Here is a 20,411-nt window from a genome sequence, read left to right on the forward strand (position 1 = left end):
ATACTCGGACTTACTTTAGCTTTACTACATTCGATCGGTTCACTTGCCGATTGTGTGTTTAGGGTTTAGGTCGAGTCTTAGTTTATAAATTTAAAGCTTAGAGAGTCTAGAATTAGGGTATTTTAGTTAGCATTATTTGACCCATTTTCAGCACATCAGTATGTTTTATACAAAAAAAACATCTTTAATCCTTTTTAAGGCATGTTCTTCCCCCAAAACATATACAAAACAGTAAAAAGAGGGGGTTTAATGTCACTCACCTTTGGGTGCGTAATTATATTAGCGCAATCCCACAATTGATCTACACGTCCTAATTTCCATAGGCACGATTTAGTAATCAACAATTCACAAAATACCTAATTTTCTCCAATACTTAGGATTTTTCACATACTTTAAGACTTTCTCGAGAAGTCATTATTTTTTATTATGTTGGCGTAATTATATATATGAGTTCATATATATTTTAAAAACTTTGCGACTTGAACGATTTTATTAGTGACCCTTATTATGTTATATCCGTTATCACACCCGTTTATAAGCAATATATCTACGATATGTGCGTCGTAATATATAAACATAAACGTGACATATAATTAATATCGTAACACGTGAAATCTCGTCAACTTATATACTTTATCATTTTTAAAGCATTTATACATGAAATAACTTATTAAGTTAACCTATGTATCATTTTCATGATCGACAAATAGGTTACATATTTAACTCGACTTTACCGCTTTACACACACAAGTGCACATGCATAGTCTAAATCCTCTCAAGCATGCCAACACTTAACATATCATCATACACATATTACTTACTGATCTAAAACAGTTTTATAAAAATCCTCCGAAAAGCTGATTTTTAACTGTTTTACCGCATAGTTTTGCATCAAACGTTACTATAACCATCCCAAATCGTAATGACTTGATATTATAACATAATGCATGTTATTTACTGAGTAAAATGATGCTCATACTCATGAAAACTCAGATTTCATGCAAACCACATAAATCATACAAGTTTCAGCCATTTTACCACTTTTCAAGCTTCATGTACCACATACAAAGCTATCTAACCTATGACAAAGTTTCCTATCATTATAACACTTCAAATAATAATATTTTTAGTTTTCATAATCAGATTCAAACAACATTTGTCATATCATAATATTTTCATCATTTCTTGATCACAAAATCCTCATGTAAGCTCATGTACAAGCTTCAAATGCATGCCATCATATTGTCATCATTTCACATGAACTAAATGCATCTATACCCATCTTAAACTCATGTTCAAATATTCCAAATCATCTTCATCACATCATCATCATGTTAACATAAATGCAAGATTCACTCTATTTATGAACATATGACAAGATTTCCCACATGCATCTATACATACATATACATACACGACATACACACACATGTGCATACAAAAATCCAAAATTTCACTTTTCATAACATTCTTTAATCATAGAACTTTTATAACATCAACCTTTAATCATGCATGCATCAATTTTCTCATATAACACATCATCAAAATCAAGTAACATCAAAATCAATCTCTAATCCATACACACTAGTATTTTCGGCCATATCAACGTACACACAAGTTCCATTTTAAATTTACATAAAAACCCATTAATATTAGTTTCAAGTTTGTGAAATATCCCAAGAATCAAGAGAAACCTTCCAACATCATGAACATCACCAAGAATTAAGAGTATGTTTTTAAAAAGTAAATTTTATACCTTCAAGATTCAAGTGGGTTTTTGATAAGATTTTTGATATTTGGAGCTTGTTTCTTCTTGTATTCACCTTGGAAACCTTATTGGATCTTCAAAATAACTTGGAAACTTCTTGAAATGTGCTTGGTTCTTACAAGAAAGCTTGGAATTTCAAAAATAGAGGTGTAAAGGGGAGTGTTCAGCCGAGATAGAGAGTAGGAGAAGATGTAGATTTGTTTTTGATTTTGAAAGATTATGTTTGATTGTTTAAATCTTCCATAATCATCATTACAAGTCCCTATGCTCAACAAGTGGCAAAAGCATGAGAGAGGTGGCTCCTCAAGCCACCACCTATGTCCCTCTTTATCATATATACACGTACATATACATATAGGGTAGGGTTCTAGAGTGAACAATAGGTTGAGAGTGAATTGTATGAACTAATCTGAGCCATTGGATTACATTATCTAGAGATTTTTAACAATGGCAAGATTGTAGCTATAATATTGTAACTTCCCTTTAAAATAAATGACATAAGGGTATTTGCGTCTTTTATGAATTGCATTTATTAAACAATATAATCAAAATCCCTAAAATCTCGCTAGTTTCCGTATATACAAGATACACAGTTGTTAGTGTATACATATGTTTACAGTCTCGATAGTATCAGTTATACAAGATACACAGATGTTAGTTTATACACATGTGTACAGTCTCGCAAACTATAAGTTTATATGAGATACACAACTGTTAGTTTATACACATGTGTACAATCTCGCTAACTATCAGTTTATACAAGATACACAACTGTTAATTTATACACATGTGTACAAACTTTTATACATCTGTGTATTATATTCAGAAATGGTTAGATTCGTGTATATTAACAACATATAGTATATTATGCATGCACACAAGTAGATTTATATAAAAATTATGAAATAAATAACTTTATCACATATTCAAAAAAAAAAGTTAATGCCCAAAAATAATTACAATTTCAATCTCGGAGAAAATTTTCAATATTTAGTGAAAATTATAAAAATTTAAAAACAATATATTATGATATCTATACTACTTTATAAAGGATATATGAAGGACAGAAATGGTCATTTGCCACTTTACAACCATTTAAAGCCTATTGTACAACCTTTAAAGCATAAAGGTGTTGAAAAATGGTTTAACACGCGTGCCATCAAAACACACGGGTCATCAAAATTAGGGTTTCCTGGACAAAACCACCGCCGCTCCTCTCCTCATCTTCTCTCTTCCTCCCCTGGCGATTCTAGGGTTTCATCACACGAGATCGACTTCTCTCTTCCTTCTTATCATCACACAGATTGACTTCCTCATTATCATTACCACCATTTCCTCTCTTTCTCTAGCGATTCTAGGGTTTCTTTACCACGCTTCAAGATCTACGCTTTCTTTCAGATCTACCGTTTGGTTGTGTTCATCAACTATGGTACGGTTCTTTTTAACCTGATCTACCATTTTTTTTTTTGGTTTTTCTTTCAGATCTACCGTTTGGTTGTGTTCATCAACTATACCGTTTGGTTTTTCTTTCAGATCTACCGTTTGGTTTTCTACTGATTTGGGATGACTCCTACAGTGGCAGGAGATGAGGATGATTATAGATCTACTCCTTGGTAAGCTCCAGCATCTTTTCTTTTCTTGCTTTCAGATCTACCGTTTGGTTGTGTTCATCAACTATGGTACGGTTCTTTTTAATTTGTTTAGATCTGTGATTTTGTGTGATGTCTGATAGATCTGATTTCTGTGAATTTTGTTTAGATTTGATGTTTATGTGTTTTCGTTGAGTTTTGTTGACGAAAAGCTGAATCGAGTGATGTACTTTCGTAGATCTGTAAATCTGATGTATGAGATATTACGAGTTTATTTTGTTGATTTCTGTAAATTTTGTTTAGATTTGATTTATGTCTGTTTTTGGTTTAGTTTGTTGAGGAAAAATCGATTATGTTTTTAGATCTGCTGATTATGAGTTTTATTTTTTTGATTTATCTGATTTTCTTTTTTGTTTTTTCGTTAGATTTGATGTATGTGTGTTTTTCGTTTAGTTTTGTTGACGGAAAATTGTATTGTCTGCTGTATGAGAGATGCATATAGTTTTTATTTTCTGAAATCGGTTCTAGATCTGGGGATTACGAGCTTAATTTGTTGGATTATCTGATTTTTTTTTGAATTTTGTTTAGATTTGACGTATGTTTGTTTCGGTTTAGTTTTTGATGACAGAATATTGAATCAATTGATGTATCTCTGATAGATCTGTAAATTTGTTGTATAGATCTACTCCTTGGTAAGCTCCAGCATCTTTTCTTTTCTTGCTTTCAGATCTACCGTTTGGTTGTGTTCATCAACTATGGTACGGTTCTTTTTAACCTGATCTACCATTTTTTTTTTGGTTTTTCTTTCAGATCTACCGTTTGGTTGTGTTCATCAACTATACCGTTTGGTTTTTCTTTCAGATCTACCGTTTGGTTTTCTACTGATTTGGGATGACTCCTACAGTGGCAGGAGATGAGGATGATTATAGATCTACTCCTTGGTAAGCTCCAGCATCTTTTCTTTTCTTGCATTCTTTATTTCTTATATTGATACCGATAAGTAAACTGAATTTGTTGTTTGAACCAGGACCACACGTGTTGAGGAATTTTGTTTCACCCTTCACCACCAACAACAGAAGCTTTTTCGGGTATCTGTATAAAAAGTTATGTTTTTCCTTGTATTTCTTGTAAAGAGAGCACCTTTATGAATGTTTATTGTTTACAGGAGATTCATAAGAGCAACACAGGCTTCCCACCAGGTAATTATTCTCTATTTGCTTGTAATTTGGGTTAATTCTGTTTCTTCACATGCTTAATTGTTGTTTTCTACAATTTGTTAGAACCGAGTTTTGTATTGGAGTGTTTGGCAAATTATCTAGCTGTGTTGACTCTGGTTTGCAGGTTCTTTGTGTTCGAATCTCTTTTACATTTGCGGTTACATACTTGGTATGTTTTCATTTACTTTCACCCTGGTTTGTTGGATTACTTTTACTTATTCATTCGACTCAATTAACCCGTTTCATTTTTAAATAACTTTCTGGGTTCGAGCCATTCAACCAAATTGATAAGCTAGAAGAAGACGTATGGAAACTTGAGGTTCACTTTCACTTTTCTTGCATATGAGCATATCCATTGGAAATGAGACATGTGGAGGATGGACTTTGAGGAGTTCTGTGCAGCTGCCCTTTGTGTCCATCAACTCGAGGGTCTTGTTCAACGGGAAAGGCAGAGCCGTCACGCCTATGAAATATTTGAGAAAGACGGTAACAGACCTATTGTACATGAAGAACTAGCTTATGTAAGTTAACTGTATTATGAACACAATGTAAATTGTTTTTTATTGTTTTCACATATTTAAGAAAGTTGCATTCATTAAAAGTCTCAGCTGGTGCCTTTCTATGTTTTGAGCTTTGTAGGTTTTCAAGCACTAATTCAATTTATGTTACGCTAAAGTGTTGTGGCTGCAAGAAAATCTTTGCAGGTATTTATTTATTTGTGTTCTGGTTGATCTTGAATTAATAATGTGATTCAACACTTGCAATTCCTTTTCAGGGGAGAAATATCTGTGATGGTTGCTGCCAACTAGATACTCAGTTCTCAAAGTAGGTATTAAGTTTTTACCATACGATTTTTGCTTCTCTTTTTTCCTTTCCTCCTAATATGATTCCTGAATGGTTGCTTTTATTGCCAGTCTTGAAGAGTTGGAAGTCAAAATGAGCAGTCTAGGTGTGTTGGTCAAATCATAAATATTATTTGACAAATGTATAAGCTTTTTGTACATAAATAATTTTGTGTTTTTCTCTTAATAGGGATTTTACAAACCCATCACTACCTTCTGAACAGAAGGGCAGACCCTCCCAAGTATGTTTTCATGTGGATTGTTTATTTATATTTTTATCTTAGCGGTTTAATGTCTCTTGTTGTTCATATTGTTCCAGCTTGGATATGGAGATGCAGAAGGTACGTGCACTTTACAAGCTAACGGGGTTTCATATATTTAGCCGATAAGTTGTGCTGGGTATCCCACCAGAAAACCATTTGAAGAATTTGTGGATCAGTTTGGCATCTTGGCTCCTGAAGTTTATGGATGGAGAGTAAGTGGAACGATCTTATATGAGGTACCAATTTCAACTCATTTGTATACAGGGGTCAATTTGGTTCTAACGAATATCTTACTTAAATTATTCCGAGAGTAATTTTTTAACGCGTAAGCCTTCTAATTCGTTTTTTCTCCAAGAAACATATTATTATTGAAATCGTTTTTGACACTAATTATTTATAGAAACTAGAAAGTCAAAAACATGAGTGCATGATGAGATAAATGAACTGACCCTGTGTCATCTTTGTGACTGACTTATGATCGTAGTGATGGAATTCACGCTTGCAAGAGGCTTGTGGAGAAAGCTGGACTTGAAGGCTATCATGTAAGACGGGTTGCAATGCATTCTGTTGAAAGCTTTCCTACATCCGATGGTTGACTTTGCGAGAACTAACGGAGCATTAGTGTCAAAGTACCGGAAAGATAACGTCACACATGTGATCGCTGCCACAGATGCAAATGGCGCAAGAACATTGATTTTACAACGGAATGTACGGATTTTAATCTCAGCCGTCGACCTTACGATTTTACAAGTCCAAATTAACATGAATGTGACATTGGCATTTTATTTTTTCAGGGTTAAAGGCGTGTGTAGAGCAGCTTTCTAAGGAAGTTTCTGCTGAGGAAGCAGAAGAGTTAATTCCCGAAGAGGTTTGTCTACTTATATAATAACTTTTATAATGCAACTTTTTTAGTAACCTGAAGTTTTGAACTTATGTATAAACCGGATGAGACTGCTGTGGAGAATGTCTTTTTGAAGTCTCTTGATAACTACATCAAGTGGTGCAACTACTTGGGTATCCTGCCAATGTGGAGCAAGTATGGCATTTAAAAATAATTTAAATACTTTTTGACAGTCATTTCCATATTAATGAAATTAATTAGTTTATATATTTTTGCTTTTGCAGTATGGCTGTGAGCAGGGAAAAGAAATTACTTTTTATCTCTCTGTACTATATTTGATATGGGGTGAAGCTGCCAATGTTAGATTTCTTCCAGAATGCTTATGCTACATATTGCATCGTGTAAGAATCTTTTTATTTTTTGATTTTTCTATAAATTATTTCAGATGTTATAATCCAACTTCAAGTTATAATCCAACTTCAAGTTATAATCCAAAGATTTTAGTTATAATAATATCTTTGAATATAACCTTTTCAGAAAGAGGTCGTATCATGTCAGAATGTATTGTTTGACTTTTGTTCTTTTTGTTTTTTTATACTTACCGTATTGCTTTTACATCTACAGTCTACAGCCGTAAAAGCAACATTTTACTGTTGAAAGACAGCTTGCTTGCTTGCTGCAGTCTCTATAAACACTGTGTGAAAGACAACATGCTTGCCTCAATCTCTATAAATACTTCAGATGTATCAACACTCTACAAACACTCAACTGAGACGAATTAAACTTTCAAATTGTAAGTTTATCTCAGTTGAACTAAATCCTACTTTCAAAACATCAACCTAACAACTTATATTTTACCTCGATTTCAGAATATATCGACTCTTTGCATCTGGATCTTGCGTTGTTTCTCGGCTCTCACATCAAGGTTTTAAATTTTTTGTCGGCTTTTCACATCTGCCTCTTGCATTGTTGTAAGTTCTTTCAAATTTCTTGGTTTTTTTGTAACTTTTAACTGTGGGTTTTAACTTTAGAAGGTTGTAACTGTGGGTTATTAACTGCCTCTTTGTTTAACTGCCTCTTTGTTTTTTATTAATTCAACACATATATAATTACATATGTACTTCAATTTGTTTAACTGCCTCTTTGAAATCAATGTAATTTACACACAAACAAGAAATTTGGTTTAGATAAAAGATTGCAGTAAGTTCTCATTTTTTTAATTAAGTGACTTTGTTGATCAATTCGTTTGTAGCATTAATTTATTTGTATTAATCTTATTATGCAGCTATTTCCCAAATTACTTACTAGAAAAAACTTACACATATGTGAAAGATTAAGATTATCTTTAATGTGATAGTGCATTTTTTAAACTCATTCAAGTTCCGATTCAATGTTTTGTATAAGCAGTTGTACATGTGTAATAAAGGTTTGGTTTACTGACTACGTTTGTGTGTTATTTTTTTTGGTTTGGTTTATTAAATTCAACAAGAAATTACTAATCATTACACATAAATATATTATTACACATATACTTCGATTTATATTAGTGGAGTTTCTTAAATTCGAATGTTTATGTGTTTTCGTTGAGTTTTGTTGACGAAAAGCTGAATCGAGTGATGTACTTTCGTAGATCTGTAAATCTGATGTATGAGATATTACGAGTTTATTTTGTTGATTTCTGTAAATTTTGTTTAGATTTGATTTATGTCTGTTTTTGGTTTAGTTTGTTGAGGAAAAATCGATTATGTTTTTAGATCTGCTGATTATGAGTTTTATTTTTTTGATTTATCTGATTTTCTTTTTTGTTTTTTCGTTAGATTTGATGTATGTGTGTTTTTCGTTTAGTTTTGTTGACGGAAAATTGTATTGATTGATGTATCTGATAGATCTGTATGTCTGCTGTATGAGAGATGCATATAGTTTTTATTTTCTGAAATCGGTTCTAGATCTGGGGATTACGAGCTTAATTTGTTGGATTATCTGATTTTTTTTGAATTTTGTTTAGATTTGACGTATGTTTGTTTCGGTTTAGTTTTTGATGACAGAATATTGAATCAATTGATGTATCTCTGATAGATCTGTAAATTTGTTGTATGAGAGATGCGTAGGGTTTTTATTTTCTAAAATCAGTTTTAGATCCGGTGATTATGAGTTTAATTTGTTGATTACGCAGAGTGAGAAATGGATCCTATGGATTTCGTTTGATAGATCTGATTTTTCTTAATAGTGTTTGGATTTGATGTATGTGTGTTTTCGGTTTATTTATTGAGAAAATGTTGAATTGATTGATCTATATGGTAGATCTGTAAATTTTATGTATGAGAGATACGTAGAGTGAGAAACGGATCCTATGGAATTGAAGAGTTGCTTGTATTTGAGATATATAATTTCCAACGTTGTATTTATAGTCTATTTACATATATGTAAATTTTTATGCTGCACTTCCATTTTTCAAAATGATATGTATATCATTATACAAAACTTTCACTTTTCTAACTAATTATCTATTTACGTATATGTATGTATGAATATGGACGCAAAAAATATTCATAGTTAACGACAGTATATCACTATCATAAATTCAATTACAATACTGCAATAAATATATATTTTGTACAAATCATCACCTCATGTTATAACTTCAATTACAATACTGCAATAAATGAATATTATGTACAAATCATCACCTCATGGTATAACCGTATACTGATTTCCAGTTTTTAAAGAAATGTGAAAAAGCCAGTAATAATACACAATTTAATCTTGATTTTTAGGATTATATTGATTAATCTATAAGATTTAAAAGTATCATTCATCATGTGTAGTATCTAAAACAGGCAGAAGTTCTCTCATCTGTTGCTTTCACAGAAAGTAGAAGTTTGACCAAATACTCCACACTGGTCAATTTTGTTTTTTACACATCAAACTACCACAATTTATAAGATTTAAAAGTATCTTCCGTTAACAGCATTAGTTTCTAACCATATAAGTTAAAACTCAAAACTAAAGTCGAGTAAACCTATATTTTCTGCTATGCCATCTGAGTATAAAAAGTATAAAAAGTAAACCTATAGTTTCTAACCATATTAGTACACAAGTATAAAAAGTAAGTAGTTAAATAAATTGGATACTCTAAATTCAAGTATTATCTATTTTTCTTTTTGTATTTTTCAGTTTACAAATCACTCCAAACACATATCAATTGAGAGGTATGGGTGGTGGTTATCCAATTCCTGTTGAACCACTAGGATCAACAAACCATGGACGATCATCCCATCGCCATTTAAACCTTCCTGATTCAAACCCTCTAACTTCAAACCCTGAAGTTAGAAACCCTTTTCGTCCGGTGGCAAACCCACATCCGGTGTCAACTCCACCTCCGGTTTCAACCCCACCTCCGGTTTCAACCCCACCTCCAGTGGCAAACCCTGAACATGATGATCCATTTGGTTGGACGGATGAAGAGCTGAATTGGGCGTATGACTATACCTTCGCTCAACTACAATTTGGTGGACTACAAATTGAGGGGTGCCATCGTCCGGTGCCAAACACTCCTATACTGCCTATGCATCCTCCACCTTCAAACCCCCCTTATGTGGAAAACCACAGTCAAACACAAGAACTACCGACCTGGGCCGAAGGGTACGAAACTGACCCTGGGGCAGTTTACGAACCACCATTGGATGAAGAAATGGTTTGGGAACCTTAGAACAACTTTTATGATGACTGTACTTTTTGTTTTCTCGAATTAGTTTGAATCTTAATTATTTAACTTTTAATTATGTATTAGTTTAAATTTAAATTTGTTGTTGTTTAATTTTAATCATGTTTTAGTTTAAATTTAATTTCTGGAGTTTTTATTTTTTTAGTTAACTAACATTGAACACTTAATAGGATATGTCTGATCATTTTTCCGTTGAAGAATTTTCATCATTGAGAAATGATAGAGCATGGTATAATATAATCTTTGTTAAGGTGGAGTTTATTTGGCATGACGTCGATGGAAAAAGATTAGTGGTTATATTTCTTGATCAACACGTAAGAACATTATTTTAATTTACTTTGTGTTATACGAGTAAGCGTTTTTCCACCACTAAATTTCTTTTCATTTTAGAGACAAAAAATTGTTGCGTTCGTCCCACAACATTTGATACACAAATATAATGACGCGTCATTGATGGGTGGTTTTTTTTCCTTGAATCATTTCCAAATTGAGAATCTCAACTATCTTGAGTGCCCAAAGTACCAGAATTACGTGTTAGTTTGGTCCGAGAAGAAAATTGTAATCAACGAATATACAAAGCTTTCTTCACTTACGCTTACGATTCCAAGGGGTGCTTCTTTATATCCATTGGTCCCTTCCATTATGGAATTGAAGCATGACAGGAGACCTCAAATGGATATTGTTGGTACATATTAATTCTCTATCTATAATTTTTATTAAATATATAAAACTTTATATATGGTCTATACGATTTAACTGATTTGGTTTTAGATGTGGTTGGGAGAATAACAGAAGGCAAACGTGATCGATGTTGTTTTGAACTTTCTCTTCAAGATAAGACGTACGTTATTATTTATTATTAACATATTACAAACATAATATTTACATTATATGTAAGAAAATATTATTATTAGAAGAACTTTAACCCAAAATCGTAATATACAGTGGTCACACAATACAATTGTTTTTGTCTTCCCTGAAGCCTTCCGATGTTATACGTTCCATTCGAGCCGTGCAAGAAAGGTCTATCATATATGTATCACGTCTCAAGTTGGTTCATCTACCAGATAGTATGTTATGCTTTACACATGAACATTCTAATAATTAGTTAGATTTAGTGGCTCATGTAGTTTAATAAAAGTTATATTTTATTTGTTATTTCAGTTAATATTTTGAAGTCTACGGAGTTGAGTACGATTACGTACGAACCGGATATGGTCGAGGCACGGGATATTTAAATTATGGATCGTTATCCAAGTTTGTGTTTAAGTTAGAAACATTTGGTGTTGTTATATGTTTAGTTGTTGAATATTAAAGTCTCTCTTGGTGTTTCGTGTTTTGCCTTTTGTTTCCCTCATATTGATGTAATTGTAGAAGTATACTTTACTTTGTTATAACAATTATGTTATATTACTTGATTTACATGTAATGGTTACACCTATTTTTCACCAAACTATAATCTTCTTAGATTGGACAACTAAATAATCATTATCTGTGTTAAACAAAGGTATAACCATGGCTGACCTTCCTATTCATACAATCGTGTTTGAGATATTAACGAGGGTGCCAGCAAAGGATGTAGGTCGTTCTAAGAGTGTGTGTAAGCAATGGTACGCGTTACTGTCAACAAAAGATTTCGTAAGGATACATTGTTCTCGCTCATTAGTTTCATCTAACCAGAGAGTTCTACTAATTGACGACCTAACGTGCTCCGTTCGTCCGATCATCTTTCAATCCAATGACTATGGGCCAAGCTCCATAGTTACATTTCCATTCCATCACCAAAATAATGATGTCTCAATACTTTCACATTTGAACGGATTGTTGTGTGTTTGCTTGAATCATACATACGAGCTGCTTCTTTGGAATCCAACAACTACTGCTTTCAAGCGTTTGTCAACTCCTGATTCTCATGGATTCTATATAAATAACCTTGATGCCGTTGGTTTGTACGTTGACGCTGACGATGATTACAAGGTCTTGCATATAAAGCGTAGGAGTGGTGTACTTGGTGTCCATCTTTATTCTAGGGAAGTAGACTCTTGGAGAAATATTCCTTTCATAACAAGACAAGAGTACCTAAGCCCTCATTTCAATTGGTCAGCTGGCACATTTTGTGGTGGTACTCTATATTTCACTGTTTGCGAATGTTGGCTTGGAGGTACGAACAGGGTGATTTGTTTTGATGTTAATTCGGAGCAGTTCAAGGAGATAAGCTTTCCACCCGTTCCTTCTACAGGAATGGTTCAAGGTGTTTTAGTGAATGTAAAAAATGAGCTTCACATGTTTGCTAGCACTGGCATGTTTGAGATGACAATTGACCTATGGACGCTACAAGGAGATTACTGGATTAAGGTCTTATCATGTCCTCCGATCCCCCCGATATCATTGTCATTGTGGTGCGATATAACACATTATGTGACAAATGGTAATTGGTTTGTGATGACTAAATTAGGGAAGTTGTTTACAATTGAAATGGATATGAAGCCCTTCGAATGTTTTTATCCCGTTACTTGGTTTCGAGGTTTTAAGGGTGCGGTGTTTGTGGAGACCATTGTTTCACCAAGTATTTAGTTTGGCTTTCACTTAATGTTATCATTATGTATGTCAATATTTTAAGGATTTTTTTTTCTCTAAGTCATGATATTCGGCTTCAGTCATGTATTTTAATGTTATCATTATGTATTTCAATGTTATCATTCGGTTTGTTTTTCTCTAAGTCATGTGTTTGAATGTTGTAATGATTTGAGAATTTCATCATCTATGATAACTCTCTTTTATTTAATTTGCAAGGTATTTGTCACTTTGTCAATTTACAATGACTAATGGACAACCAAACCATCGTAATCATGCTTCTAGCTCGAGCGGATCTACTAAAGCTGAAAAACGAAAAGAGTATCACAAAAGATACTATGCTGCACGCAAAGAAAATAACAAAGTATCTAAATTTGGGAGTGGTGATGCCTCCCAAAGTGCTTCATCAATATCTTTAATGAGTAATAGGTCAACAGAAAGGACACCGTTAAGAAGTTTACAAACTAATATTACTCAATTTACACAAACAACAAATGAGAACGCCTCAAGTGTTTCTACTATAAAACGCAAGGAGTACAATAAAGGATATTCTAATACACGAAACGATAATGGAATGCGTATTTCAACTGGCAGTCAAGTCAACCAAACCCCGATAGATGATGTTACGCCGACAACCACATTCCCATCTGTAATTGACGTAGTCAGGCATAGAACATCACGAGGTTTCTATTTATTTAACAATGATTTCTTTTTTTTTCGAACTCGACATCTTTTACAACCTTCATTACTTAATACACCAATTTTTTAGGTATTCGAATTCATCCGCGTACTTTATTACCCCAATTTGCTGAAGTAGTTGATCAACCTTCCTTCCAAGATGGGAGCGTGCAAGATGATCCTTATAATTTTGTTTACAATGGTGTACCTGGAGAGCATCGTGTTTTAAAGGAACGAGGTGCATGTCCTAATTGTGGAGCAAAACGATTTCAATATGAATTTGATACCTTTTGTTGTATGAGTGGGAAAACTGTGTTAGCAAACTTAGAAATTCCAAGGGAATTGTACCGACTTTTCACGTCTCAAGATGAAATTGGAGATATGTTTAGGCAAAACATCCGTGCTTATAACACCAATTTTTCTTTTGCCTCAATGGGTGTGACATTGGATGATACATTGAACAATATGAGAGACGGCGTATATACTTTTCGTGCACATAAAGGAATATATCACAGAATCGACCAATTAGTTCCGAGGGATGGGACCCCTAGGTACTTGCAGTTGTATTTTTACGATCCTGATACTGAGTTAGATCACAGACTCCGATGGCCAAATCTTGATCGGCGTATTACCCAGATTTTAACACGCGTTCTTTCTACAAACCCATATGTCGATACATTTAGAAGACTTGCGGAACTAGGACCTCTGGACAACTATAGAGTCACTTTGAATACTTCGGTTGAACTTGACCAAAGGGTGTACAACCGACCAACGACATCGGAGGTATATATAATATTATATTAATTGCAATTATTTAATTGTATTGCTTATTTTACGTACTTATAGTTCACAATTATATAGGTTGCTGGTATTTGGGTTGAAGGTAATGACAATATCACTTCGTATAAACGAAGTATTGTTGTGTACGGTAGGTCTGAATATAGTCAAACAATTCAGCCGTACTTCAGCTGTTACGATCCATTGTCGTATCCTCTATTTTTTCCTAATGGTGAGTCGGGTTGGCATGCTAACATACCACGTCACGGAGTATCAATCAATGAGGTTCGCAACAATGACAACATCGAAGGAGAAATGGAAGGTACCAACAATTTGTTATCCTTTTTTAAGTGAAGATCATAAAAATAGCGTAATGCGTTTTATTTTTATTATCTGTTTGTTTTTAATACATCTTCATCGTTCAGAGGCAAACACACGAAGTGGTAGAACAACCGTGGCTATGCGAGAGTACTACTGTTACAAGTTCCAGATTCGATCTACCGATAATTTGCTTTTGTTCGGTGGTAGACTGCTACAGCAGTTTGTGGTTGATGTTTACATCAAAATTGAGACGTCACGCTTAGAATTTTGTGAGAGAAACCAGGCTAAGATTCGGGCCGAATTGTACCAAGGTATTGTGGATTGCGTCAATACTGGTGAGGTTCATGCAAACAGAGTCGGGAAAAGAATTGTGTTGCCTGCATCTTTCATCGGGGGGCCTCGCGACATGCGACGTCGGTTTCTAGACGCGATGACGTTAGTTCAAGATGACGGCAAGCCTGATGTATTCCTTACAATGACATGCAATCCTAAGTGGCCTGAGATATGTGATAACTTACATGTTGGTCAAACTGCTACAGATCGTCCAGACCTTGTTTCAAGAGTGTTCCGGGCTAAATTAGAAGATCTTAAGGATCAACTCTTCAAGAAACATGTCCTCGGGGAAGTTAAGGCATACGTCTATGTCATTGAATTTCAAAAGCGGGGTTTGCCGCATGCACATTTTCTCCTAATCATGTACCCGCAACACAAGATCAATAACGCGGACCATTATGATAAGGTTGTGTGTGCTGAAATTCCTAACAAACTAACACATCCCAGATTGCATGAGATGGTTGTCAAGCACATGATTCACGGTCCTTGCGGCAATTTACGATCAAGCAGTCCTTGTATGCAGGGTGATCCTAAAATTTGTCGTTTTCACTATCCTAGACAATTTAACGAACAGACGACACAAGGAGAAGATTCGTATCCGTTGTATCGAAGGAGAGACACCGGGATAGAAGTGGACCTACGAGGACAAACACTTGATAATAGATGGGTGGTCCCATATAACCCAAGGCTTTTGATGATGTTTAACTGCCACATGAATGTTGAAGTTTGCTCAAGTATAAAATCTGTGAAATATCTTTTCAAATATGTTTATAAAGGACATGACAAACAGGTTATTCAAGTCGATCAAAGTGAGCCAGGGGTTGTTATTAATGAGATAAAAAGATTTCAAGATGCACGCTACATATCGCCCCCAGAAGCTATGTGGCGCATTTTTTCCTTCTCTCTTTCTCAAATCTTTCCTGCTGTTCTAGCCTTACAACTTCATCTCCCAAATAATCAGATGGTTAGATTTAGAGATGATGACTTGATGCCTAATATTGTTGATAGGGAAAGGGATAAGAGAACCATGCTAACAGCATTTTTTGAGATAAATAGAAACGATGAAACAGCAAGGGTACATTTGTATAAAGATTTTCCAAAACACTTTACGTGGAATGGAAGCACACGCCGTTGGAGTCGTCGTTTCGGTAAAAAACAAAGAGGTCGTATCGTTTCCGCTAATCCAGCCGAAGGAGAAAGGTACTACTTACGCCTACTTTTGTCAAATGTCAGAGGGCCTACTTCATTTGAACATCTTTGCACAGTTAATGGTCAACAGTGTGCGACATTTCGGAAAGCAGCTCTTGAGTTAGGCTTAATAGAAGACGATGAATATCTATCACAATGTCTCGAAGAAGCCTCTACGTTTCAATTTCCCAATGCTCTTAGAAGGTTATTTGCGACCATAATGATTTTTTGCCAACCTGGAGATATTCGGAAGTTATGGAATGACCACTTTGATTCACTGTCTGAAGATCATCGGTTACACTGTCAAAGTATAGAACGAGTTCAAAATATGGTTCTTACCGAAATTAGTGTCTTGGTACAATCCATGGGTAAAAATTTCAATGAGTTCGACCTTCCTAAGATAACAGACGATGTTAACTTACAAGATGCAGGTTATCGTGAGTTACAAGAAGAGTATGGGATTGTTTTGGAACCTGAACACTTGAGTGCCAAACATTCACTTAATCCGGACCAAAAAAACGTGTTTGATGAGATCATGATGCATGTTGATAATGATCTTCCAGGCGTGTTCTTTATTGATGGTCCAGGTGGAACTGGAAAAACATTTTTGTACATTGCCTTGCTTGCTGAAATTCGGTCACGTGGTCTTATTGCTCTCGCAACAGCTTCATCAGGTGCAGCGGCTAATAATATGCCAGGAGGTAGAACGGCTCACTCGAGATTCAAGATTCCTCTTAATCTTGAAAATAATTCAATGTGCAATATTAAAAAGCAGAGTGGGGCCGCTAAACTGATTCGCTCTGCCAAAATAATCATATGGGATGAAGCGTCGATGGCTAAACGACAAGCGATAGAGGCAGTCGATCGTACATTCCAAGACATTATAGGTGTTAGTCTCCCATTTGGTGGAAAGATAATGGTTATGGGAGGTGACTTCAGACAGGTGTTGCCGGTTATTAAACGTGGCACTCGAGCACAGATTGTAGACTCCAGCGTACGAATGTCACCTCTTTGGTCTTTGACTAAGAAGATGCGGTTGACCATAAATATGAGAGCGCTGAAAGATCCATGGTTTTCTAAATTTCTTTTAAGAGTCGGCGATGGAACTGAAGAACCAATCGAGGGAAACTTTATCCGCATACCCGATGACATGACAATTCAGTGCAACAACAGAGAAAACGCAATAAAAGAATTGATCCATGCCATCTTTCCATCAATTGAAGATAATGTATATTCTTCGGATTATATAATCTCTAGAGCAATATTGTCCACTAAAAATGATAGTGTTGACGAGATTAATAATCAAATGATTGAAATTTTTCAAGGGGAGGAAAAAGTTTATTACAGTTTTGATGAAGCTGAAGACGATCAGCGCAACTTCTATCCGGTCGAGTTCTTAAATTCGCTAAATGTTAGTGGTTTGCCGCCTCATAAGCTTCGTTTAAAAATTGGATGCCCAATAATATTGTTACGTAATATCGATCCATCACATGGCCTGTGTAATGGCACGCGGTTGATATGTAAGGGTTTCATGCGAAATGTTATTGATGCGGAAATTGCAGTCGGTCAACATGCCGGAAAAAGAGTTTTTTTGCCAAGAATCCCTCTAACCCTTTCTGAAGATGACATGTTCCCATTCAAGCTGAAAAGAAAACAATTTCCAATTCGACTTAGCTTTTCCATGACGATTAATAAAGCTCAAGGTCAAACAATTCCGAACGTTGGTATTTATCTACCGGATTCTGTATTTTCACATGGACAACTTTATGTCGCGTTATCAAGAGGGATTTCAAGACAAAGTACGAAGGTGTTGGTACATCTCGCCAAAGAATTCAAACAACGCGGAGTTTACACATCAAATGTTGTCTACCAGGAAGTGTTGCGTGATTAATTAATCGCATCCGTATCAAAACGAAGGTAAGTTAGTGATTTTGTGCCTTATTTGCTTCCAGAAATTACTTTTTAATTACTATTTTAAAGCACCTGTAAGCGTGTAACATTTTTTTATGTGTCGAAATCTGGTACAGGACAGGAGAAGATACAAGAAAGTCATAAGCGAACGGATGTATTGGTAAAACAGGAAGAGATACAAGAGACTCCCCGCATTTTGTTTTTATTGTTTTGTCCAGCTACTTGACTGTTTTCAACTCTTCTTGTTTTTAATTACATCTACTTCCTTGTTTTGTACTATTCTTGTAGAAGATCACGAATAAGAAAACTAACTTAAGTACTATACGATATATCACGAGACAACGGATAAACTAATGGTAAACGAGTATCCTATTGTAAATCGCCACTCCCGCCGCATCGCGCGGGTAAGTGACTAGTCTATATATACGGATAATAAAAGAAAAACAATTTTAAAGTAAAAATTAAAACAAAATCTATAGATAAAGAAATGAGTGCTACGAATATTTGGAAATTAAATAATTTGTAAATAGAATATTTTCAAAAAAAAGCATTTGAAAAAAATAATAGTTTTGTCTTTATCATCTTCTTGAGTGATAAGAATACATGCAATATTCATTAATCAACTTCAACATATTAGCTGAATATGTAGAATAATAGTGTCGTAATCCATAATGGTCTACCAAAATTTAAAGCCCTTCAATTTCTTATAATTAAAATAATGGAGAAATAATTAAAAATGAGAGAGATAGAGAGAGTTAAGAGATGAGAAAATTAAGGTGTCACACCCCCAAAATCCACCATGCGGAGTACCACCGCTTGGAGGCGTGACGTGACCATGATCAAACCACGAATCATACTGAACAACGTATTTAAGTAAATAAATCCGACCACAATACGATTGGTGACCAAAATCTAGTTAACCAAGTTTTAAATTAAACAGTGAAAGCATAAACGTAAAATCCAAAAACATAAGTCCACGGGTTATAAGTTTAAAGTCCAAAGCGTAAGTTTAATAGGTTCATAAGGATTTAATATTTAAGCACGGAACATAACAGTCCGTACACCACAACAACTCGTTCCTCGTGCAAGCTCCAAGCATTTAGCGACCTGTAAGGCATGTAACAACCAGTCAACAACAAAGTTGAGTGAGTTCACGTTTGGTTGTTTAGTTTTAAGTTGTTCTCTGAAAACATGGTTTGTCTTTCGTTGGCGTAATTGCTGTGGGGGTTACCCCGTAGTTGAAAGTATGATTAACCAGTTCATTCTTTATTACCCAAACCATATCCATGATTAGTGGGGGCTTCCCCATGTGAACTACTAGACGGTATGATATCGACTACTAACGAAAGTAAGTTGTGCCCTAAGTCAACGTCTATCAGCATAGACCCTTTGCCTTAGTCCATTAGTACACTCCCGTCCGGACGACACGGTGTGAGGTTTGTTAAACCTAATAGCGCTATTAACTAATGACCCGCTCGCCATTGGCCTCGGCGATTAAGTCGCTATAAAATGAGGGACTTATGATAGAGTTTTGTCTAGTAAGTTTTAAGGTTGTTGTCCTACCCAAGGAGGACGAACGTACGTAGTTCTCCCAAAGAGAATACGCAGGATTAATATTGGCATCCTACCCAAGGAGGATGGCCGTACATATCCTACCTAAGTAAGTTATGTAGATCCCGTTTTAATTCTTTAACCTATTCCCAAACCACCGAGAATCCCATGCCTTAGAAAGTGTGTGAACTCAACTTGGTTTGCTCGGTTAGATTCTCAAATATAGCTAATAGTCAAATTCGGTCAATCACGTCCTAGTAGGATTACCACTTAGTTTATTAGTGACTTCAAATAAGCACAAAAATTCCTACACGCATCTTGCACATAACATGCATCACTTTAACGGTTTTTGCCCATGTAAACTCCCCATCTATTCCCATTCACAAATAAACATACGACATTGCACATAACACATTTATTGACACATAACATGTTAGATCATTCACAGATAACATACTCGACATTTAGACACGCAAACTACTACTTATGTCATTTCATCTTAAATATCCAAAACTGGGCTGTTTTCGAGCATTTTAATAAAATAGTCATCTTATTTCAAAAATTCCTAACTTTTTACTAAAGGTGCTAAACGATCCAAATATTATTGTGTAAATATCTTGGGATCCGATTCATTACCAATATTTTATTAAAAATCATTTTCCGGACTGCACTCAGATTTATCTTTTTCTGACTGCAGTCCACGGAATAATTCATTAAAAATTCATTGTAAGTCGGATTGACGAAATTCCAGTGGGACAATTACTAGACATCAGTGTCCATCTATAGTACCAATTTCATGATCTAACTCTACACAGAACTCAGGTTATGACAGAC

General features: G+C 34.8%; 2 protein-coding genes and 1 long non-coding RNA gene across 8 annotated transcripts; all 3 read left to right on the forward strand.

Moving 5' to 3' along the window:
* Positions 1-3,346: 3,346 nt before the first annotated feature.
* Positions 3,347-8,286, forward strand: LOC110882756. 6 transcript variants are annotated; one of them, XR_004872459.1, is made up of 16 exons: positions 4,037-4,115; positions 4,219-4,298; positions 4,385-4,445; positions 4,523-4,556; positions 4,699-5,095; positions 5,214-5,278; positions 5,350-5,399; positions 5,489-5,523; positions 5,607-5,658; positions 5,736-5,915; positions 6,164-6,387; positions 6,474-6,547; positions 6,592-6,715; positions 6,805-6,921; positions 7,145-7,313; positions 7,390-8,286. It is a non-coding gene; the product is annotated as an uncharacterized LOC110882756 (long non-coding RNA). The 6 variants fall into 6 exon arrangements; XR_004872456.1 differs by having other exon boundaries at positions 4,638-5,095; positions 6,474-6,715; XR_004872458.1 differs by having other exon boundaries at positions 5,350-5,403; positions 6,474-6,715; positions 7,390-8,285.
* Positions 8,287-11,759: 3,473 nt separating this feature from the next.
* On the forward strand, positions 11,760-12,818 carry LOC110882738 (putative F-box only protein 15). The gene has a single exon (XM_022130685.1). The coding sequence runs from the start codon at positions 11,760-11,762 to the stop codon at positions 12,816-12,818; it is 1,059 nt and encodes a 352-aa protein (XP_021986377.1).
* Positions 12,819-13,062: 244 nt separating this feature from the next.
* Positions 13,063-18,006, forward strand: LOC110882737. Its single transcript, XM_022130683.1, has 4 exons — positions 13,063-13,501; positions 13,588-14,279; positions 14,358-14,595; positions 14,699-18,006. The coding sequence occupies exons 1-4, from the start codon at positions 13,063-13,065 to the stop codon at positions 18,004-18,006; spliced, it is 4,677 nt and encodes a 1,558-aa protein (XP_021986375.1).
* The last annotated feature ends 2,405 nt before the right edge of the window (positions 18,007-20,411 follow it).

Source organism: Helianthus annuus, chromosome 11 (genome assembly GCF_002127325.2).
Source record: "Helianthus annuus cultivar XRQ/B chromosome 11, HanXRQr2.0-SUNRISE, whole genome shotgun sequence".
Lineage (NCBI taxonomy): Eukaryota > Viridiplantae > Streptophyta > Magnoliopsida > Asterales > Asteraceae > Helianthus > Helianthus annuus.